Here is a 25,185-nt window from a genome sequence, read left to right as displayed (position 1 = left end):
CCCCTATTAGTGGAGGGTCACAAGAAGAAAAAATTTCTTTCCTCCCTCACCCGGAGGTCAGAATCTAGAACCTCGCAGCCCTTTCGTAGAGCTCCCTTTTGGTCCTTTTACCAGGCCCCCTTCTCCCCTAGGTATCAAAGGCCCGCTCCCTTCAGGCCGGGTCAACCCCCAGACAGGGCCGACTCATCTGACAGAAACAGAAGGGGCAGGAGCTACAAGAGGCCCTTTCAGGGATCAAGTAGCCGGCCCTTCCGGCGCTCCAGATAGGCCATACGACTCCATTCCCATTGGCGGGCGTCTTAAAGCCTTTGCCAACCAGTGGGACTCCTCTACTTCCAATGCCTGGGTTAGGGACACCATCAGGTTCGGACTTGCCCTCGAGTTCCAGTCTGCCCCCCCCCCCCGATTTCTTTATGCCATGTCCTCTCTCCAAGGACCACACTAAGCGTAACCTCATGGATTCAGCTATCCAACACCTAATTGACATAGAGGCCATCCAACCGGTTCCTGAGGCACAATGAGGGCGGGGTTTCTACTCCCATTTGTTCATAGTCCCAAAGCACTCGGGGGGATGGAGAGCGATACTGGACTTAAAGTGGCTTAACCGTTATCTGGTATACCATAAGTTCAAGTTGCACACATTGCAATCTATCCTATTGGGAACTAAACAGGGGGACTGGTTGTCATCCATAGACCTGACAGAGGCATACCTACACATCGCCATCCGGCCCTCCCATCACAAATTTCTTCGCTTTTGCTATAACAACCACCACTTTCAATATGTGGCACTTCCATTTGGTTTAGCCTCTGCCCCAGAACCTTTACCAAGGTTCTAGCTGCACTGGCGGTCCACCTCAGGACCCTCCCTGTGCGCCTTCAGTGTTACCTGGACGACATCCTCATTCTACCCCACTCTAAAGATCAAGCAGTCAGGGACACTCAGGTTACCCTAGCAGCTCTCCAGGAGCATGGGTTTCTTATCAATTGGAAGAGCCAATTGTCCCCTTCCACCAGAATAACCCATCTGGGGACGGTGATTGACACTCTGAAAGGGAAGGTGTTCCTTTCTTCAGATAGACTTCTCAGTATCCAGAAATCCATTAGAACCATCAGGCGTCTCAGGAGGGTTTCCCTTCTAGAATTATCACAATTACTGAGAAAAATGATTTTATGTATTTCCATTATTCCCTGGGCCCGTCTACATACCAGATCCCTCCAGTGGTTTCTGCTTCCATACCAGAGATCCGGCACAAGCAACTCAAAACTCAAGATCAGGTTACCACCAAGGGTCCTCACATCCCTCCTTTGGTGGAGCAAATCATCTATCAACAAGGGATGCCTCCTCAAGGAGCCCCAAAGACTTACCGTCACCACAGATGCCAGTCTGTTCGGATGGGGTGCTCATGTGCAGTCCCTCACATCACAGGGCAGATGGTTAGCGACAGAGCAATTATGCAACATAAACTGGCTGGAACTTCATGCCGTGCACCTGGCCTTTCGCAGCTTCCTCCCTCAGGTACGCAGCCACCACATCCTCATCCTCACAGACAATGTGACGGCCAAAGCCCACATAAACAAAAGGGGGGCACACAATCAATCCGATTAATCAGGGAGGCCAAGCACCTCTGCCATTGGGCAGAGACCAACCTCCTTTCCATCAGGGCAGAACACATCTTGGGATCATCAAACACCCAAGCAGACTGGCTAAGCAGGGCTACCATAGACCAGTCGGAGTGGCGCCTCCACCCATCCCTGTTCAAAGAGGCGGCATCAATCTTCAGGCAACTGGTAGTGGACCTGTTTGCCTCCCCCTCCAATGCTCAGCTCCCAAGATTCTTCTCAAGGTACCCACCACAAGGGGCAGAGAATCACAACGCATTACATTGCCCTTGGCCCATGGGGCTACTGTACGCATTTCCCCCTCTAGCGCTGGTGCCCAGGGTCATCCAGAAGTTGCTTCACGAGAAAGTGGAGCTACTTCTCATAACACCTTACTGGCCCAGACGGCCATGGTTTGCGGACCTCCGCAGTCTCTCAGTGGCCCCACCCTGGAGGATCCCATCAGACAGGGTCTCCCTGTCCCAGGGACCCCTCCTCCATCCGGACCCCCAATGGCTCCAATTAACCATCTGGAGGTTGAGCGGGACCGCCTGAAGAGGGAAAACCTGTCTAGCAGGGTCATTGACACTATACTAGCAGCCAGACGACCCTCAACTATAAGAATCTACAATGCCACATGGTCCATTTTTTGTAAATGGTGCGACAAGCTCCAAATTGACCCCTCTTCCACCTCCATTGCCCAAGTTTTAGACTTTTTGCAGGAGGGACTCAGTAAGGGGCTGTCTCCCAATATATTAAAATGACAGGTAGCAGCCTTATCAACGGTTATCTCCTGTGAGGGAGCTGATTCTCATCACCCCCGTATTCGGGCTTTTCTTAGAGGAGCCACCAATTTACACCCTCCGACTCTTCACCGGTACCCAACCTGGGACCTTAACAGAGTCCTTATCTCACTCACAAAACCCCCCTTTGAGCCCTTAAGAGAGTCATCTCTCCAGTTTCTAACAGATAAGGTAGTCTTCCTTGTAGTGATTACATCAGCCCATAGGATATCGGAGATTGCAGCCCTATCCATTAGAAAAGACCTCTGTGTATTTCACACGGATCGAGTGGTCTTCTGGCCTGATCCTTCCTTTTTGCCCAAAGTCAATTCGGTTTTCCACAGAGCTCAGGAACTTATCCTTCCAAATTTTTGCCCCAAGCCATCACAGGAAAGGGAAAGGCAATGACACACACCGGATGTGAGACGTGCTTTGCGCATTTACATCAAACGCACAGAGTCCTTCCGAAAGTCAGAGGCCTTGTTTCTTTCCTTTCAACCCAAGACGCAGGGGCACAAGGTATCACCGTCCACCATAGGCCATTGGATAAGCGCGGTAATTGCCAGGTCATACCAGTCACAGGCCTTGCAGGTACCGAGAGGTATCATTGCTCATTCCACCAGGAGTGCAGCGAATTCGGCAGCTTGGGCCACCCAGGCACCAATAACCGAAATCTGCTGGGCGGCGACGTGGGCCTCCCCGTCACCTTTTATCAGGCACTATAAGATTGATGTGTTTGCCTCAGCTGAGGCTTCCTTTGGTAGAAGAATTCTACAGAAGGTTTTTAGAGAACCCGAGGTGGCTACAGACCAGACGGTGCCCCTCCCATAGGACAGGCCCAGCTTTGGTATGTCCCACTACTGGATGCTCTGAGCAGCTCTAAGGAGAAGGGGTGTTGGTACTTACCTGATACGCCCATTCTCTTTGAGCTGCAAAGAGCATTCAGCCCCACCCAAATTTCACCGTCTGGTGGGGTCTTGTTTCAGCCAATGAACCATTAGTTAGTTAGGATGAGAGCACAAATTTTTTTCCTCTCGTCTTCGCAAAACTGGGAAACGCTATGGAGGAGACACGTGGAGGAGGAGGAGCGTTCCTCAAAATTAAGCTCAGCCTATGAATGCAGAGACTGAAGCACCACCCGCTACTGGATGCTCTTCGCAGCTCAAAGAGAACGGGCGTATCAGGTAAGTACCAACGCTCCTTTTACAATAAAAAATTAATAGATTGATATAGAATACAATATAAAATATATAACCATTGGATTAATGTATAAGATTAAACTATAATGATATTTAGAATATCTTGCATAATGGCAAAAAAAAGGATAGCACAAAAGATTGTAACCAACTGACACACTGTATGCATATAATTGAAAGATGGTTTTATGTTTTTATGTTTTGTTTGTATGTTTGTTGTAAAAAATAAAAACTTTATTTTAAAAAAAGAAAATAACCATTGTTGATTTATTGATGTAGCTATTCCAAGAGATGGTAACCCGGAAGACAAAAAATTAGAAAACATTTTCAAATTACTGAGATTGGCAAACATTTGGAAGAATAATTAAATCCATGGCTATGGGTGGCATTAATGCGATTCCACATAGTCTTGGAAACAATTTGGATTCCTAAAATTGGAATGAGAGCCGCTTTGATGTAATGGTTGCGGCATTAAGCTAGAAACAATTCTAGTCCTGCATTAGGCACAAAGCCAGTTGGATTACTTTGGGCCAGTTACTCTCTCTTGGCTCTAGGAAGGAGACAGTGTCAAACCACTCCTGAAATCTTGCCAAGAAAACTGCAGAACTACAAACAATATCACTGTGGACTATTTCATATGTAATTAGATGCTATTTTATTGCAATTTTACAGGGCTTAAGTCATGAAGAAGAAAAGTGGCCAACATTAGGTGCAAAAACACAATTAGTGGAATTGGAATAATAATAAAGGAGAAAGCTGTTCTAGTATTGAATATCATGCTCCCTTCCATGTAGAATAATTTTCCAGTCTCATTCTTTGGATGATTCCATTTCCGAAAGATAGCTTCTCAAGACACACGTTTTCCTTGGCCTTTTACTCCCTCCCCCCAATCTAAAGAGCAATGGAAAAGGGCTGGGTTTTTTTTGCACAATAACCAATTATTACTCAGTTCTTAAGAATGCTCCAAATAACTTCTCTACAGTACTGTTAATGCAAAAATCTGTGTTACTCAACTCCCCAAACACAAGCATTTTACAAGTGGGAAATTCAGTTTCTTTCTAGCTAGCATGTTTATTTTATAGTGTATCTTGCAGAAATGTCATAGCCTTATTGCTTGATTTCTATAGCAGTTGTATGTGCAGTACAAACTTATTATGTGTATGCATGTGTCTGCAAAAAAGCTAGCCATCACTTTTCTGCAAAAGGAGCTTTTAAAGCATGGATTAGGTGTTTCCCAAATGAATATGAAAGTTTTAAAAAAAGTTCTAGTGCTCACAACTCAATCCACAGTGCTGTCTGTAACTCCTTATTGTTGTTGCTGTTGTTGTTGTTTTTCCGTCTTCAATTGATAGTCCTTCCTTGTCTGCACTACATATCCATTCTTCCCCTTTTTAACAATAGGCATGGTACTTTAGAATTATTGAATATTCCATAATACTAAGACTCAAAGGCCTCCTGCCACTGAATAACATTTAGAAAGTCTGCACATCTGTCATCTCCAGAGGTATCTGTTAGACTAATGCAAATTTGTGCAGAAATTAAATAAATTTTATTCAAAGAGTGAATAAAACATAATGTGTAAATTTGATTAATTTGTCAAAGCAAATATTGCTTAATTAAGGAACTCGGTGATTATTTCCTAATTCATAAATATTAATTATGATCAAATGTTGTTGCTTAACACATTAAAGGCTTAGTTGATTATTTAGTTTTTTGAATTGGAAATCTTACAGCTTGAGTTATTAATTAAAGGATATAATAATTAAAGGGAATACTTCTTTGACTTAATTAAGCAGGAAATGTTAGAATCCTTGAGTTCAGACATTGATTGATGCAATGCACTCAGCAATTTTAATTATTTATGGTTTTAGTTTTAGGAGAAGATGAATTATCCATTGAAGTAAGAAGACCTGCTTGCAGAAGTCCACCAGAGATTTACTCTGAAGGTCAAGCATCAAATGAAAAGGTATCACCAATTACAGTGTTTGATCTGTGATGTATAGGTGGTAAAAATTATTACTGGTAGTCCTTGATTTATGATCGATCACTTAGTTACTATTCAAAGTTATGATAGATCTACCCAGGGCTACTTACAACCTGGATTCAAGGTTCCAATGGCTGCTACCCGCACCCAGCAGTCATGCCTTTGCCTTTGACTAGTGAGGAAATCAGGCTTGTGTATTGGGTTCGTCTGTGTGTCAGGCTTTGCAGCTGTTTCTGTTTTAAATTTGGGGCTAGCCTTGTGGTTTGTTAGAATGGTTTTTTTCTCCATCCTGATTGGTTGGAGTCTTGGTCTGTGTTTACTGGTCTTGGAGTTTGCTGTGTTCTGCTTGATTGGTGTTTCTAATATCTTCTGTCTGTTTTGTAGCTTTTTTTTGTCTTGATTGGCTGGCAACATTGTGTTTCCTGTATTGGAGGCTTTTAGTGCGGCTTGGCTTCGGGTGAATGGCCGGCTATCGTTTATTAGGAAGCTAGGTTTCATCTTGAGGGCTGATTGGGGTGTGTTTGGGCTGGAGGTATTGAGGGGATCTGTTTGTGCCCAGGTGTTTGCCTGGCTTGTGGTGTGGAGATTTTTTTGTTTGTGAGTGCAGGCTTCCAAATAATTGACAGTCTGGTGGAATCATCTCTTCTATTCATGCTTTCAGGTCTTTTTTCAGTCTCTATGGCTTCTCTGATAATTCTGTAGCTGGGGTTTTCTATAGTGGCTAGGGTTTTGGTGCCATTGAAGTCAATGCTATGACCTATGGCTTTCATGTGTTGGACTAGTGAGGAAGTGTGTTCCAGCTTTTTTACTGCATTTTTGTGTTCATCCAGGTGGGTACTTATTCTTCTATTGGTCTGTCCGATGTATGTGGCAGGGCATGATTCACAGGGGACTTCGTATAAGCCTTGGTTTTCCAGGTCAATTTTATCTTTGGGGTTTCTTAGGATGGCTGCTATTTTTCTGTCTGTTTTGAAGGCGGTCTTGATGTGATGCCTGTGTAGTATCTTACTGATTTTGTCTGTAGTACCTCTTATGTAGGGCAGGACAGTTGTTCCATAGGCCTGTTCATCTTCTAGGTCTCTATTATGTCTCAGTGTGTTTTTGTGGATCAGGCCTGTGATTTTGCTTTTGTGGAAGCCATTGGCTGTCAGTACTTTGGTCAGGGTGCATAGTTCAGTCTTTATGTGTGTCTTGTCTGCCAAGCGTTTGGTTCTGGCAATTAGTGTTTTGGCCACGGAGTTTATCTGTGCTGGGTAGTGGTGGGATTGGGCGTTGAGGTAGCGGTTGGTGTGTGTTTTCTTCTGGTATATGGTGTGTCCTAGTGTGCCATCAGTTTTTTTAAAAAAACAAATTTTATTAATTTTTTAAAGACACACAAAACATAAGACATAAAAGCATAAAACCTCCTTTCTAAAGGTTACGTATAGGTTTTAACAAGGCAAAAAAAACATTATTTTGTACAGCATAGTTCCAAATTATCACATTTCCATTTAAACACATATATATCTTTTCCGAATTTCTCATTGTTTCTCCCTTCACTTTTATTCAATTATATTTCTTTCTATCAAGGTTTTATTAATTCTCAATCAAACATAAACACACAAAATACGAAACATAGAACAAGACATAGAAACATAAAACCTCCTTTCTGAAGGCTACTTGTAGATTTTGACAAAACAAATAAGACATTCTTTTATACAACATAATTCCAAATTATCATTTGTACATATCTTTTCCAAATTTCTCATTGTTTCTCCCTTTAGTTTTATTCCTCCAAGGTTTTATTAATTCTCAATCAAACATAGCTAACTAAAACACGAAACACAAAACATAAAACTTCCTTTTGGAAAGTGGCTTAGCCCCGGGTTACATCTTTTTTTACAGACCTAAATCAAATTCATGCTCACCTTATATACCATTCTTATCTTATTTACCATTCTATATTTTCTATATAACTTCTCCCTTCTTTTCACTCTCTTAATTATATTTTGTTTATTTCATCTTATTTTAAAATCATTATACTTGTATCTTTTGTCCGTTCTTTTCCAATTATCTATTTATCTCTTCTCTTTAACAGAAAATTTCCCCTATAATCACTTTTAAAGTGTGACGCCTTTCTATCTTTCCCCTAAATTGACACTTAAAATAATACATAATTTCCATTCTGATTCTGCTTAGTACATTCTACATGTTGCATTTTAAAATAAGAGAATAATAAATTTATAATATAGTTAAATATATAATTTCCATTCTAATTCTAATTCTGCTTAATACATTATTTTAAAATAAGAAAATGAAATAGTAAATTTGTACTAACATTAAGACAATAACAAATTAAACTATAACTAAACATTAATCATTTTATACATTCTCTTTAATATTTTATTGAATATTGAAATCTATCATTATTAAACATTTTAATATTTTAATATTTTATTAAATCTTATAATATTCCAATAGACTATTTCAAATGCAAATACTACAATACTATCTTATGTACTCTTGCAGAATCTTTCTTTAATTATGCTTTACCCTTTATCTCTGAAAAAAATCTGCTTTTTGGCATCTTGTTTCAAGCCTGTGTGACTTTTTTTCCCTCCCTTTCTTCTCCTACCTGGCCTTTTTGCACCCCTATCTCCTAACCTCCGTCTTTTTAACTTTCCCTCTCTGTTGTATTTCTCTTTTCTGTTGCTTTCTAACATTGTACCTTTTTTTCACCTTATTTTTCTCTTTCTTGGTTATTTTGTTAAATCTTAAATTCTCAATTTTCCTTCCCCTCTTCCTATTTTCTTTCTTAGTTGAACTTTTTTGTCCATTAAAGATGGCTTCTTCCTCCTCCTCCTCCTCCTCCTCCTCCTCCTCCTCCTCCTCCTCCTCCTCCTCCTCCTCCTCCTCCTCCTCTTCCTCTTCCTCTTCTTCTTCTTCTTCTTCTTCTTCTTCTTCTTCTTCTTCTTCTTCTTCTTCTTCTTCTTCTTCTTCTTCTTCTTCTTCTTCTTCTTCTTCTTCTTCTTCTTCTTCCCCATGTAGTTGCTGATAAGTAGAAATTGCCATTTCTAAAAAGTGGAAGACAGCTCCCAAAGAATCCTTGCTTTCCTGTTCTCCTTCCTTTAATTTTTCATATTCCATTTTTAATTCATCCACAGATAGTGCCATTGTAAAGCTTTTTCTTCTTTTTTTTTAAAGAACAACCCAAATGTTTTTAATCTTAAAGTAATTTCTAAGCGTTCCAAAGTTATCAAGCAATCCAAACAGACACAAAATATTTCCTCTTCTTCTCTTTGCACTTTCTCCTCCTGGGGCAAAATCCCAAAATATATTTTAAAGCCTTATTACAGTTAATTTCTGGTCTCGTAATCTTCAAGGTGTCTCCTCCAACAAATTCTTAAAGATTTTTTAGTCCTCTCCCTTCCTACATATAACAAAGAGCTTATTTTTACCTTCTGTAAAGAAGCAGGTTTTTCAATGTCCGTTTGCTATCTCCGTAAGGAAGGGGAGTGAACTTTCCCTCAGCACTTTCATCCGCCGCTTTAATAGCCTCTTTTGGAAACAAATGTATCAATCAAAGAGTCAGATTTCCAGGGTGTTTAAATGTATCTTAATGTCCCGGTTCAGCCCCAAAACTTTCTCTTTCTAATTCTTCCTTCTACATAAATCTTGTCCAGTTGAAGATCTCTTTGTGGCTGCCATTACTGACAGCCACTCCACCGCCTCAGGAAAAAGGAGTCTAGCCAGCTGGGGAAAGGGGTTGTGATGTTCCCAGACCCCTGCCCAGATCTCCTCTATCTTCCGCTACCTCTCCGGGGTAGTGACAACCCCCAAATCCAATTGGATCGGGGGTACTTCAGCAGCGAGCGCAGCAGGGACCCGCAGAGTCGCGGATTCCTGCCGCCGCCGAAGCCTTGCAACCGGAAGTCCGTGTGCCATCGGTTTTTTTGTAGATTAGTACATCTAGGAATGGTAGTTGTTTGTTTGTTTCCATTTCCATGGTGAATTTGATTTTGGGGTGTGTGCTGTTTAGATGTGTTAGGAAATTGTTTAGGTTTTCTTTTCCATGGGGCCAAATTACAAATGTGTCATCAATGTATCTTAACAATAGTTTGGGTTTGTGGGTGGCATTGGCTAGGGCTCTGGATTTGAATTCTTCCATGATTCTTCCAGGTTTGCAATGAAGGGTGACAGTGGTGATCCCATGGGGGCTCCTTCAATTTGCTTGTATCTTTGTCCTTTGTATATGAAATATGTGTTGGTTAAGCAGTGTTCTGCTTGTTCCATGAGGTGTTTGGGTGGTTGGTATTTGTTTTTGATGATTTCTAGTGTTTTTTTTTAAAATCGTGACTTGAGTGAATAATGAAACCATGTCGAAACTTACAAGCAGATCTTTTTAGTTTAGTGTAGTTTAGTTTACTTTATTGTCATTGCACCTCATACAATGAAATCAAACACCATCTTCAGTGCACATTATCACCATGACCATGAAAATAAACACAAACACACATCCTTCACCCTTCACACATTGAACCGGAAATCCCCAACACCACACCAACACTGCACTGTACAGCAGAATTCAAAAGAGCTACTGCCCTGCCTTTTGACCAGGGCTGCAATGTGGGCACACCAGGTCAGGTCCTCTTTTAGGGTAACACCCAGAAACTTAAAACTGGCCACTTGCTCCACTCGGTCTCCATTGATAAGCAAGGGCTGGATGTCTGATCTGTTCCTTCTATAATCCACTATAAACTCCTTGGTCTTATTGGTGTTGAGGACCAAGTTGTTGTCTCCACACCATGAAAGCAACTGGTCCACCTCATCTCGGTAGGCAGACTCATCCCCACCGGAGTTAAGTCCCACCACTGTTGTATCATCTGCAAATTTAGCAATAGTATTACTAATGTGAGTGGGAATGCCTGTGGTGTACCAGTGTTAAGAATAAAGGCTGATAAGGTATGATTACCAAATCTGACCCTTTGTGAGCGGCCAGACAGGAAATCCATAATCCAAAGGCAGATTGAATTAGAAAGCCCAAGGTCCAGAAGTTTAGACACTAGTCTATGTGGAAGAATTGTGTTAAGCACAGAACTAAAATCCACAAAAAGCATCCTCACATAGCCCTCCCGCTGTTCTAGATAAGTCAGAGCAGTGTGAAGAGTGATGGCTATAGCATCCTCTGTAGATCTTTTTTTTTTTCTGGATGCAAACTGGTGTTTATCAAATATATGCAGAAGACCAGAAATGATGTGCCGGCAGACCAATTTCTCAAAGCACTTCATGATGATAGGAGTGAGTGCCACTGGTCTCTAATCATTGAGGTTATTGATAGGGAACTTCTTTGGCAGCGGAACAATGGTGGAAGCCTTCAAACAAGATGGAATAGTGGACTGGGATAAAGACCGATTGAAGATCCTGGTAAAGACTCCAGCCAACTGATCAGTCTTTAAGCACTCGGCCAGAGATACCGTCAGGACTGGCAGCCTTTCTAGGGTCCACAGCCCTCAGAATGCTCCTCACCTCCTGTTCCTCCACAATGAGGTGCGGGCTACAATTGGCTGGTAGTTGTGTTTTATCTGTCTCTGATGTCTCCACTTCAAAGAGAGCAAAGAAATGATTCAGTTCGTCTGCCAATGAAGCATCCCCCTCAGCAGGGATGACATTGGTCGGTTGACATTGTAATTTGTTGAATCCCTCGCCACACCTGCCTCAAAGTATTGCTATAAAAATTATCCTCAATCTCCCTCTTATAATCAGTCTTGGCCTTCCGAATACCTTTCTTCAGATTAGCTCTGGCATCACTGTATCTTGCCCCATCACCGGATCTTGGTCCTGTCATGCAAGAGGCACTGGACTTCCTTGGTCATCTAGGGTTTCTGATTGGGATAGATCCTAATACGTTTATCCACAGTGATAGTATCTATGCAGTGTTTGATATAGCACAGAACAGTTGCAGTGTGCACCTCTAGGTCAGGGTGGTAAAAGATGTCCAAATTTGTGTTCTCAAAACAATCCTGAAGTTGTTGGGAAGCATCTTCTGGCCAAGATTTCACTGTCTTTATTATAGGCAGAGCCCGTCTCCTAAGAGGGGTGTAAGCTGGTGCTAAAAGCAGTGACATACAGTCTGATTGTCCCAAATGTGGTAATTGTATAACCTTTAGCCATGTTTGATGTTGATATATACTTTGTCCAATATGTTTGCTCCTCTAGTAGCACATTTAATATGCTGATAGAATTTAGGGAGCACTTCTTTTAAATCAGCTTGATTAAAGTCCCCCACTATGACAGCATCAGGATACTTATTCTGCTGATTACTAACAACACTATACAAGAATCCCAAAGCTATGGTAGTATTGGCATCAGGTGAGATATAGACTGCAGTAATCAAAACCACAATGAATTCCTGTGGAAGATATATGGGTCTACATTTAAGTGTCATATACTCCAGATCCATGGAGCAGTGGCTGTCTACAGTCTTTGTATTGATACACCAGCTGTTGTTCACATAAAGGCTTAAACCTCCCCCTTTGATCTTGCCAGAATCTCTATTCCTGTCCTGCTGGTGAGCTATGTAGCTTTCCAGCTCAACAGCTGCATCTGGAATGAGTGAATGAAGTCAAGTTTCTGTGATTAGCAAAATACAGCAGTTCTTGATGAATGTAGTCTTTGCAATCTGTAGCCTTAATTTATCCATTTTGTTAGTCAGAGATCTTGCACTGGTAAGAAATATACTTGGAATTGAAGGCTTGTGTGGAAACTTACTCAGCCTAAAGAAAATCCCAGCACGGGTTCCTCCCTTCCTCTTCCTGTTCTTCTTTTTCCACCTCTTCCTCCTTCCTACAGGGATAGTGATCCATGGTTCCCCAAGGGGCCTAGCTGCCTCCTTCAGTATGTTAGGAGAATGTATAAAATCATCCATAATAGCCTTTTCACATTTCAGTCCAATTTGTAACAAGTCTTGCTGACTATAGAATGCTCTTTGCCCCACAGGATTCAATCAAGGAAAGTATCCAAAACACACACAAAATCATACACACCATGCACTGAAAGAAGAAGCGGTTAGCCGCAGCATCCATGTACACAGCCATCTTGAAAACCGTTTTATTCCACGTGTAGATCTTTGATCATTTCTAAAAGGTGATATGAGTTTTGTACATGTGAAGCTGTTGCTTCAGCATGGGACTGTAGCTGCTTTGCTAGGTATTTGGCTAGGTTTTGTAGTGATGCTCCTCTGGACCCATAGTCAGCTTCAGAGGCATCAGGTTGAGGTTTCCAGCAAATGCCCATTGTGAACAATGGATTTACTAAACCTTGGTCTTTGCTTAATGATTGAAGCATTCACTTTATAACTGCCATGCAAAAAAGACCACTGCAAAACAGGTTAAAAAAACTGGGCACAATCATGTGGTAACCTGGTTAAAGACCAACATGAGTTACAACCATAATTCTGGGATCAATTATGATCCTAAGTTGATGACTATCTGTACTTGTACAGGTTTATTCTTTGAAATCTGAAGGGATATTTTATTTGAGAAGCAGAATGAAGGAATGCATTTTGAAGTGAAGTATAGTTCTCCACTAGAAAACAGACCTTGTAATATGCCAAGGAGGGGGTGGGTGGGGGGTGGGGGTGGGGTTGTTTAAGGCTCTAAGCTAAAAACCAGGAGACTGAGTTCTAGACCCATCTTAGGCACAAAATCAGCTGGGTGACCTTGGGGCAGTCTCAGCCTTGAGAAGGAGGCACTGGAAAACCACTTCCAAAATCTTGCCTAGAAAACTTCAGGAATTTGTTCAGGCAGTCACCAGCAGTAAACAACAATGCCAAGAGAGAAGCAAATCCATATTTTCTCCCTCCCCCTAGAAGGAGGATGTAGTGCTTATCAATATACTATAGCTCTGAAATATTTATTTTGTTTTGCTAGAGCTTCCCAATGAGCAGTCAATTTTTATGCAAAAGAGCAGTTTTGCTAATTCCTCTTACCCAAACATGCGAAGACATTCTTACAACATGCTATAATATTCAATAGCAATGTAGTCATGTTCTCTTCATTGTACTGTTTTTGACTATTGAAAATTTGATACATCATTTGCTGTGGAAGGAAAATTAATCCCACAAAGAAGAGAAGAGCAACATTATTTTTAGAAAAATGGGTCCAGTCTTCATTACACAGAGTAGAAATGATTAAATATTTTCACAGCACAGAGGAGAAACATTGTACATTTTCCTTACCAAGACAGAGTTCTAAAAACAGGATCTGCAGATATATTCATAAAGCAGTGGACAGTGGCTGCCATGTGATATACACTGCTCAAAAAAATAAAGGGACACTTAAACAACACAATGTAACTCCCAAGTCAATCACACTTCTGTGAAATCAAACTGTCCACTTAGGTAGCAATACTGATTGACAATCAATTTCACATGCTGTTGTGCATATGGAATAGACAACAGGTGGAAAGCATAGGCAGTTAGCAAGACATCCCCAATAAAGGAATGGTTCTGCAGGTGATGACCACAGACCACTTCTCAGTTCCTATGCTTTCTGGCTGATGGTTTAGTCACTTTGGAATGCTGGCGGTGCTTTCACTCTAGTGGTAGCCTGAGACAGAGTCTACAACCCACACAAGTGGCTCAGGTAGTGCAGCTCATCCAGGATGGCACATCAATGCAAGCTGTGGCAAGAAGGCTTGCTGTGTCTGTCAGCGTAGTGTCCAGTGCATGGAGGTGCTACCAGGAGACAGGCCAGTACATCAAGAGACGTGGAGGAGGCCATAGGAGGGCAACAACCCAGCATCAGGACCGCTACCTCCGCCTTTGTGCAAGGAGGGACAGGAGGAACACTGCCAGAGCCCTGCAAAATGACCTCCAGCGGGCCACAAATGTACATGTGGCTGCTCAAATGGTCAGAAAAGACTCCATGAGGGTGGTATGAGGGCCTGACATCCACACATGGGGGTTGTGCTTACAGCCCAACACCATGCAGAACGTTTGGCATTTGCCAGAGAACACCAAGATTCGCAAATTCGCCACTGGCGCCCTGTGCTCTTCACAGATGAAAGCAGGTTCACACTGAGCACATGTGACAGACGTGACAGGGTCTGGAGATGCTGTGGAGAACGTTCTGCTGCCTGCAACATCTTCCAGCATGACCGATTTGGCAGTGGGTCAGTGATGGTGTGGGGTGGCATTTCTTTAGGGGGCCGCACAGCCCTCCATGTGCTCGCCAGAGGAAGCCTGACTGCCATTAGGTACTGAGATGAGATCCTCAGACCCCTTGTGAGACCATATGCTGGTGCAGTTGGCCCTGGGTTCTTCCTAATGCAAGACAATGCTGGACCTCATGTGGCTGGAGTGTGTCAGCAGTTCTTGCAAGACGAAGGCATTGATGCTATGGACTGGCCGGCCCGTTCCCCAGACCTGAATCCAATTGAGCACATCTGGCACATGGTGCCTCGCTCCATCCACCAATGCCACGTTGCACCACAGACTGTCCAGGAGTTGCGGGATGCTTTAGTCCAGGTGTGGGAGGAGATCCCTCAGGAGATCATCTGCCACCTCATCAGGAGCATATCCTGGTGTTGTAGGAAGGTCATACAGGCACGTGGAGGCCACACACACTCATTTTGACTTGTTTTAAGGACATTACATCAAAGTTGGATCAGCCTGTAGTGTTTTTTTCCACTTTAATTTTGAGTGTAACTCCAAATCCAGACCTCCATGGGTTGCTAAATTTGATTTCCATTTATAATTTTTGTGTGATTTTGTTGTCAGCACATTCAACTATATAATGAACAAAGTATTTCATAAGAATATTTCATTCATTCAGATCTAGGATGTCTTATTTTTGTGTTCCCTTTATTTTTTTGAGCAGTGCATAATCAATATACTTTACCTGTGATCAGATTTAATGTGATATTGTAAATGTTTACTCTGTGAAAAGGAAAAATTAAGTAGAAGACACGTGGTCTTATTAAAGCCAAATATACATGCCAAGCAACGCAAGAGAAACATTTAAAACTTAATACCTAAATCTATATATTTTTCATTAGGATAGGTGTATGTCCAACGTATTTTGAAGTTAGGCTTCCATTTTGAATAGACTCTTATCTTGAACATCTTTGTTTGGCAAGTCCTAGTAACATTTACAGTACTCTGAAGTATTGTAGTAAGATCTGCTATGTTCACTGAGACTTAAGGTAAGCATGCATTAACTACAGCCTTGAAGTTATTTAATATTATTTCTGTCAGAGGTGGGATTCTACCAGTTCCCACCTATTCGCTAGAACCGGTTGTTAACATTCTAAGCAGTTCGAAGAACCAGTTGTTAGAAGAAATTACTGGCCTAATCCTGTAAGGCAGGAAGGAAACATTCTGGTGTTGCTTACAGAAACTGTCTCTCCGTTAACCCTTATTACATTCTTGGCAGGACTAGACTTCCTGTCTCAGGAACTTCTCTGGAGTTTTTCCTCTCCTTTGCTGGTACTTTGCTTGTGTCAAGTGACCATTCAAAGTTACAATGGCACTGAAAAAAACTTATGACCATTTTTCACATTTACAACTGTTGCAGCATCCCCACAGTCATGAGAGGCCAGGCGAGGAGATGAGTGCTTCGATGTGAGTGATGTTGAGTTGGCCACATCTAGCCAGTCACATGACCACCAAGCCATGCCCACCAACTAAGCCACACCCACAGAACCGGTTGTTAAAAAATTTGAATCCCACCCCTGATTTCTGTTATTTTGTTCTAAAATGTCATACAGCTTTAAGTATCACAGAACTTTAAAAAAAACCCTCTTGTTTATATAAATGATGTCTATAAAGAATAAGCAAGAGTAAGAATTTACCTGATTGTTTATAATTATCATTTAAACCTTGTTTTGTTTGATCTTATGACACACAATGAAATCAAGGTTGCAACATTTTAAAGAGGTGTACAGAAGAGGGAATTTCTCCTTCTCTTGAATTTCTGTACTGGAGAAGAGATTCTTTGATAATCCAGTTAGGAATTGTATAAGAATTTCTAGTATAATTTCCTACATTCCTAATTGCATATACAGATTACAAGGATGTGGACATTTTCTCCTCTGCTGAATTTGGTTATCAAATATATTATTATTTTATTATTAAATTATATTATTAAAGTAGTGGATTTTAAAAAAATCAGAATTGCCATATATAAGTAATTACAGTTAAGCAGCTGTTAAATGCTAGAATAAACCTCACTGGTGTGAGTGAAGGGAGGAGAATCAGGGAGATGGAATTATGTTCCACTATGAATTTTACAGTACTAAAATCAGGAGAAAATCTAAAGACTTGTACTAAAAGTATCTAAATGTGTAACAAAACAAAGTAGAAACAAAAATCCCAAGCAAACAGCTATGGTTGTTTTTCCTGAACTGTTATTTCAGAAGGCTTATCTTTGGGAATAATAATCCATTTAGGTTTGGGGTAAGAATATGAAGGAAAATAGAAAACATGTACAGGTAGTCCTCAATTTACAATCATAATTGAGCCCAAAATTTCTGTTGCTAAGTAAGACATTTTCAAAGTGAATTTTGCCCCATTTTTCCATAGGTCACCTTTTGTCTAATCCCATTGTGGTCAAAAGACAGCACTCTTATACTCAGTGCTGCCTTATTTACTCAAAAAGTAAATAAAAATATATCAACTAAAAGGTAAAAATAAGTTTTAAAAAAACCCCTCACCTAATGTCAATAAGTTCCCAACTTACTGAAAGTAAATAAAGTAAATTGTAAATCAAAGTAAACATAATAAATAAGGTAAATAGAAAAGTAAATAAAAGTGTAATAAGATGTGAAAAAGGAACTAATTTCAATAAAATCCCTACTTTAACCAGAGCCTAAATGGAATGATCCTAATCCTTGCTTTTTCCGGCCTTGGTTAACAGGTTCTTTGTTTGTTTCCTCTTCTAGATCTATCTTCATTTAAAATGGTCAAAGCTTTTCTTTTCCCCACAGAGGAAAGACTAACAAAAACTGACTCTAGGCGTATGGTGACAAAGAACATCTCTCACTCAAGGATGTGTGTGGAACTTGTTTGGTGTGAAATCCTCAGTTGCAATCTAGGGGATGGATCCGGAGGGCCTTCATAAGTCATCTTCTTTGCACAAAAGAATGTTTTAATAGTGCAAGACACTATGCTTCCAGAGCTGCCCAGAGTTGGTAATAATATGGGTAGCTATGTAAATGTTTTAAATAAATACATTTAAAGAAATAAGATCCTTGCGTGAAAATACAACCAAGATGTTCTCTGCATGCTCAAACATTGGCTAATGTTTTAAAATACATGCTAGCACAAGGCCTTAAAGAGATTCACATACTGTCAGCCTTCAAGATCTCTTCTATATCTTTTCTACTGCTATGCATCTTTCTCACTGCTCTCCATCATCTTTCGGCTGTCATTAGTAACGGGGGGAGTGGGGGTTGGAAGGGAAGAGAGCTGGAGGTGTTACATTCCTGTGCTGTAAATGAGAAGGAAGAGGGGGAGTATAGAATTCTTGTTCTTAAGTTTCTATTTCCTTGCTCAACTGTCTTTCTACTGCGCAACTGCTAAATTTTATCAAAATATGTCAAGGTCAACAGACAGAAGCCTCATCACCACCTGCAGATGCCCACATGATCACGTTCAGAACTTTTTATTGGAGGAAGATCTTGGATTTTTGGGGGTGGGATCAATTTCACCCTTTGTATATGTGATCTGCGCGCCTAATTTCTTAGATTCAGAATTCTACCTGTTGCTTTCACTTTGAATTTCAGTAAAAGAAAAAACTTTGCTCTGATCTATGGATCTATGGAGTATTTCTTTCTTGGATTTTGAATGGAGCACAGACTGACACATACGCTATTTGCTAGTATATAAGAGTTCACTGAATAGCAGCTCATCTTGGAAACCAATTATTAGAATAAAATATTTTCCTTTCCAGCTGAGAAAACTGATCTTCTGAAAGTAAAATGGAATGCATTTCCTACAGAACTGGTCTAAGTCAGTCAAATAATTATGAGTAACTATTATATGTATTCATAATTCAGGCTTACACATCAGGGTTGCAGACAGTTTCAGCTTTTTCTCTTGTAGTAGCTTCCCATACATAGGAATAGTAGCTGTAACTTCAAATTTTAGATACCCTTCTCAAACTGAAAAATCAGTGCATAAATGTGTTTCATATAAGATACTTTATTTGAAAAAAACTAATTAAAGTTGCAATTATATATTTCATACTATGTAAACAGAAATGCCGTGTCGAACCCTTGGATGTTTCTCATGGTGTTTTGAGGAGTAAAGTTTGAATACCATAGTTCTTGAGTAGGAGTATCCAACCTTGGCAACTGGGGAATTCTGGGAGTTGAAGTCCACAAGTCTATTTTTTTTAAAGAATTTTTTTAATTGCTATTTTTTACACATCTCTTCAAGTGAGCAACATGATTCCAGGCATTTATACATAGTCATAGTTACATTTCCAACTTTCTCATCTAATTTCATATCGTCATTATCAATTCCACTAATCTTTAAATAAGTTCTTACTTCATATTTCAATTCATTAATTCAGTATCAAAGACATTTTATTCTCACATATATTTTCCATTCTTTATCCCCTATTATTTCTATTTTCAGCTTACCACCTATTTTATTTTACATTATTCATTATTATCTTCATTAATTTTCTCAAAGCTGATATATAATAAACAAACCAAAAAGAATAAAAATAAAATAAAACTAATATATTCAGGATCCACACGGTATATCCCCCAGTCTACAATAAATCTTGTGTCTATTCCAGAGATATTCATATAACTTTTTCATATTTTTTATTTGTTTCCACTTTGGTAATTTCAGTTGGACTGTCACAGGATTTACAATCCGTTCAATCGTGAAAGGACCCACATATTTAGGACCAAGCTTCTTCAACTTTTGAGTGGTTTGTAGATATCTGGTGGACAAGAAAACTTTGTCGACCACTTGATACGGTTTCTGAGTTCTCTTTTTGTCTGCAAACTTCTTGTGAGAGTGGTGTGCGTCTTCTAGCGCTTTACGGGAGACTGGCCAATTAAGTTGGAGTTGAGATATCCATTCGTCTAATGACTGGATGTTAGGCCTTTCATGAGGAAGTTCAGGAATGGGTACAAAATCTTGTCCTGATGCCACTTTAAATGGGGTAAACCCAGTACTACTGTGTACAGAATTGTTATATGCCACTTCGGCGAAAGGCAATAGGTCAGCCCAATTATCCTGTTGATAATTTATGTAACATCTAAGGTATTGTTCTAACACTGCGTTAATTCTCTCACCGGCCCCATTGGTTTGGGGATGGTGGGCAGAGCTTAAGCCTTGGGCAGGGCCTATTAACTTCAGGAACTCCCTTCAAAAGTTCGAGGTAAATTGAACCCCTCTGTCAGAAATTATACATTCAGGAACGCCATGTAATCTATAGATATGTAGTATGAAAAGTTTAGCCAACGTTTTTGCAGAGGGAATCTTGGAACAAGGTATGAAGTGTACTTGTTTGGAAAACAAATCGGTTACCACCCAAATAACCATGTTTCTGGCGCTTTCGGGTAATTCCACCATAAAGTCCATAGAGATTTCCTTCCACGGAGCTGTTGGTCTAGCCACATTTTGTAACAGTCCTGCTGGCTTACCAGGAGGTCTCTTTGCTGATGCGCAAATTAAGCAGCTAGCCACATAAGTTTCAATGTCCTTCTTCAATGTAGGCCACCAGAATTGCCACTTAACCAGGTGTAAGGTTTTCACGAATCCAAAATGGCCAGCCGCTTTAGAATCATGAGCTTGTTGTAATATTTGGCTTCCCAGTGTCTCTGGTACATACAACTTCGTTCCCATCCAAGCCAAACCATCTCTAACTGTACAGTTATTCGAATGAGCCAGGAATCAATCATCAACATATATATATTGTGACTGGAAGGATCGATCCTGCTGGGAGTTTTGACTCTGATGACTCTGAAGATGGAAGGTTGGAGCCTGCTGTGAATGTGGAGTCTGAATTATCAGAGGACACAGACGTGAGCCAGGAGGATGAGAGATTGTCGCAGAGACAATCCTCCCCAGAACCTTCGACTTCGTCCATGCCAGCAAATGATCAACAAAATGAGACAGAAGTTTCCAGCGAGGAAACTGACAGATCGTGGATTGACGCCAGAACTAGGAGAACCAGGAAATGTCAATCTGAAGGGAGGCGTCAGGCCAGACATTGATTGGAGAGACTGATACGCCTATCCAGGTGATTTAAAGAGGCGTGCTGACTCTCAAGCTTTGCTTGGAAGCAAAGTGTTTGATGAGTCAAAAGAATACATTTGGAGTGGCCTTGTGATTTATGGACAATTCTGATTAGCCTGATAGGTTCCGGGAAGTCTGCCAAGGACTGGAAAACAGTGCTAATTAACCCTTTTTGAATCCGGTTTTGTTTCTGCTTGAATATTTTGAATTCTGAAACCTTGTCTTCTCATCTATGAATATAGGTGAGACATAACATTTTTGCTTCCAAGCCTAAACAAACCATCTTCAAACCGAGATGGATTCAACTCAACTGCAGCATTTGGTGGAGCAGCAACAGCAACAAATAAACCAGCTGCTACAAAGTAACCAGACCCTCCAAAACCAGGTAACTCAGTTGGTGAATCATATTTCAAGTTTGCAAATTCCTGTTGCTCCTTCAGCCCCTCCCTTGAGGAAAAGCCCTGTATCCATGCCGGAGAAATTTTCAGGACAAATGGACATGTTTCCGGCATTTCTGGGGCAGTGTCAATTATTTATGTCCTTGAGGCCTGAAGACTTTCCAAATGACCGGGCTAAGGTAGGATTTATTATTAGCCTTTTGTCTGGGCAGGCTGCCAAATGGGCTACTCCCTTGTTAACTCAAGATAGCTCTTTATTGGATAATTTTCAGGGTTTTCTGCAACAAATGAGGGTTATGTTTGAAAACCCAATTAAAAGTCAAACTGTGGCTAGACGGTTATGGGACATTATACAGGGGAAACGTTCCCTGCAGGAATACATTGCAGAATTTCATTTACTCTGTATGGACTCTAACTGGAATGAACCGGCCCACATGGATGCATTTCAGGAGGGCTTGGTTGATGCCATTAAGGATGAGTTAGTACATGCAGAGTGGGCTTCAACCCTGGATGCACTAGTGATACAGTGCTTATGTATTGAAGCCCGTTTACAACAGCGCGGAAGCAGACAGCCCGTTGTGGAACCACCTTCTCTTTTTCGTTCACAAACCACGGTTAAGACGGAGGAGCCTATGGAGTTGGGAGCACTCCGCCCTCACTTAACGGTGTGAGAACGTTCGAGAAGGTTTCAGGAAGGCTTGTGCCTTTATTGCGGGGGTCCGGGACATTTTGCTAATTCCTGCAAATGGAGAGGGACCCGCAGACCCGTACCTGAAACCACTCCTGGCTCATCGGGAAAACAGGGTAGACCTGACCTCAAGGAAACCCTAGGTCGGGCACGTTTCACATCCCCACCTCAAATTGCTGAAGCAAATCCTGGCCCTCCTCGGCATTTACTTTTGGACACTCGAATCTTTTTACAGTCCCAGAAGGAGGGAATTCCCACTGTTGCGTTGGTGGACTCAGGGGCTACAACCACCTTTATGGACCGAGCTTTTGCTACGCACTATGAGATCCCATTGGTTGCTGTGGATCCACCCATTAAGGTGGAAACCATGGATGGGTGTGAGCTCAAGTCTGGGCCCATTCATTTCGCCACCCAGCCAGTGTGTATGATCATTGGGGATCACGAAGAGGCGATAAGTTTTTATATCACCTTGAACCTTCATCTCCCTTTGGTTCTCGGTGTGTCCTGGCTGCGTTTGCACGATCCGTTGGTGGCTTGGGCGCAGAACGCCATTTCTTTTCCAAGTCTCCAATGTGTAGACCATCTGAGACATATCTGCGCCGGTCAGGATATTGCCACTTCTGCTATTTCTGCTATTTCTCTACCTTCGGAGTTGTCGGACTTCTCCGACGTTTTCAGCGAGAAGGAGGCAGATCAGTTACCACCGCATCGTGCTTATGATTGTCCCGTGGACTTGATACTGGATGCTCCATTGCCTAAGGGTCGGTTATACTCCATGTCGGAGCCCGAGTTGGTTGCGCTTCGAGAGTTTTTAGATAAAAACTTGGCTCAGGGGTTTATTCGACCATCGTCGTCTCCTCTTTCGGCTCCCGTTCTTTTTGTTAAAAAGAAGTCGGGAGAATTACGCTTATGTTGTGATTATCGCCATTTAAACTCTATCACAGTGAGGAATAGTTATCCTTTGCCGCTCCTTCCGGAATTAATGGAGCGGTTGCAGGAGGCTACTATCTTCACTAAACTCGATCTGCGTGGGGCCTACAACCTGGTTCGGATGCGCAAGGGGGATGAGTGGAAGACGGCGTTTGGCACTCGTTATGGTCATTTCGAGTACACTGTCATGCCATTTGGTCTGACCAACGCTCTCGCGGTATTCCAGCATTTGATGAATGACATTTTTCGGGATATGCTGGATAGGTTTGTCATGGTGTATCTGGAAGACATTTTGATCTACTCCCGGTCCAGGGATCACCACCTTCATCAGGTACGTCAAGTGCTGCAGCGTCTTCAGGAGCATAAGCTCTATGCGAAACTGGAGAAGTGTTTCTTTTTTCAGTCTTCAATAGAGTTTTTAGGGCATATCATCTCTCCCAAGGGTATTGCTATGGACCCTAAAAAAGTTGAAGCCTTGTGTAGTTGGGAAGCCCCTCGTCGAGTAAGGGACGTGCAACTTCTTCTGGGGTTCGCCAATTACCATAGGACCTTCATTCCAGGTTTTGCTAAGTTAATGGATCCTATTACTCAGCTCCTTCGTAAGAAGGTCCCGTTCCGGTGGGGGCCTCCACAGGCTTTTGAAACTTTAAAGAAAGCGTTTGTGGCCGAGCCGATATTGAGGCATCCTGATCCGAATCGTCCATTTGTGGTCGAGACAGATGCCTCTAATGTGGCTATCGGGGTGGTATTGTTGCAAGCTCCAAAGGATGGCGCACCTCTTTTCCCCTGCGCATACTATTCTAGGAAGCTCACAGCTTCTGAGTGTAATTATACTATTTGGGAAAAGGAGTTGTTGGCTATTAAGGCTGCATTTGAGACCTGGCGACATCATCTAGAGGGGGCTCGGCATAAGGTGGAGGTTCGGACGGATCACCGAAACTTGGAACATTTATCTACCACCAGGAAGTTGAACCAACGCCAGATCCGGTGGTCGTTGTTTTTCGCAAGGTTCAATTTTTCCGTTACTTATGTTCCAAGCGGACAGAATCGGAAAGCAGACGCGTTGTCTAGGAACCCCGAATAGCTCGGTCCCGGGGATTCTCTTCCTCCATGAACGGTGTTGCCACTGGAATCCTTGGCTGTGCTTCAAGATCCAGTAGATTTGCGGGCTCAAATACGGGAGGCGCAGCGATTAGACGCATGGACGCAGCAGAAAAGGGGGGAAGTTGGACCTGATTCCCCATGGACTTTGGAGGAGGACTTGTTAAGACATCGGGGTTTATTGTATGTACCCACCAGGACGCTTAGAGCCCTCATCATGATGCAATGTCATGACAATCCCGCTGCTGGTCATTTTGGTTTTTACAAAACTCTGCACTTGGTCACCCAGACTTTTTGGTGGCCTCGAATTCGACATGATGTGTTTGCCTACGTTGCTTCTTGTGTACAATGTCAACAAGCGAAAGCAGCGTCTGGTGCACCTCCTGGACTCCTTCAACCACTGCCAACTCCGGGCAGACCATGGGGAGCAATCTCCATGGACTTTTTAACACACTTGCCCTCGTCGTCGGGTTATATACGACAGTACTCGTGGTGGTTGATATGCTCACTAAAATGACCCATTTCATCCCGTGTAGAAGATTACCCTCGGCTCATGTTACTGCCCGGCTTTTTATACAACACGTGTTCCGGTTACATGGCTTACCGGACAGAGTTGTTTCAGATCGCGGTGTTCAGTTCACCGCTCAATTCTGGAAAAGTCTAATGAACGCTCTACGAGTACAGGTATGTTTAGCGTCGGCGCACCATCCAGAAACCGATGGCAGGACTGAGAAAGTAATTGGCATCCTCGCCCAATACCTCAGATGTTTTGTAAATCAACGACAAAACGACTGGGTGACCTATCTTCCATTGGCAGAGTTTGCCTTTAATAATTCTCGACACACCTCCACCCACATGATGCCTTTTTACGCCAATGTGGGTTATCATCCGAGGTTTTTCCCCCTGTCGATCACAGATTCTCCAGTTCCAGAGGCACGAGACTTTTTTTTTTTATAAAAGTTTTTATTGTTTTTTAACATACAAAAAAACAAACAAAACATAAAAACATCAGCTCCCCCATATTTATATACAAACAGTGAGTCGGTTGGTTCATCAGTTTTGTGCGTTCACTTCATAGTCACAATTACAATTACCTTATATAATAACTCTTATCGTCAATACAAACTTATAAATCATCATATCATTATTAAAAAAAAAGAAGTTTGACTGTACTTTTGTTCAATCATGCCTTTGTGAGATAACTATATTTTAAGTAATTTATTCTAAAACAAATCATATAATCATGCCAGTTCTATCCTAAGAGATAGA

General features: G+C 41.7%; 1 protein-coding gene across 2 annotated transcripts in view; it reads left to right on the top strand.

Moving 5' to 3' along the window:
- Positions 1-25,185, top strand: part of KIAA2012 (KIAA2012 ortholog) — a 145,245-nt gene that overhangs the window by 56,572 nt on the left and 63,488 nt on the right. For both annotated transcript variants that reach the window (XM_087915715.1, XM_087915791.1), the window contains exon 12: positions 5,449-5,543. In XM_087915715.1, coding sequence (XP_087771841.1) covers positions 5,449-5,543 — 95 coding nt within the window. The remainder of the gene's footprint in view (positions 1-5,448; positions 5,544-25,185) is intronic.

The sequence above is a fragment of the Pseudonaja textilis genome, chromosome 1, assembly GCF_049901715.1.
Source record: "Pseudonaja textilis isolate UNSWEBS1 chromosome 1, rPseTex1.2, whole genome shotgun sequence".
Taxonomy (NCBI): domain Eukaryota; kingdom Metazoa; phylum Chordata; class Lepidosauria; order Squamata; family Elapidae; genus Pseudonaja; species Pseudonaja textilis.
This window is presented reverse-complemented; position numbering and strand designations above follow the sequence as displayed.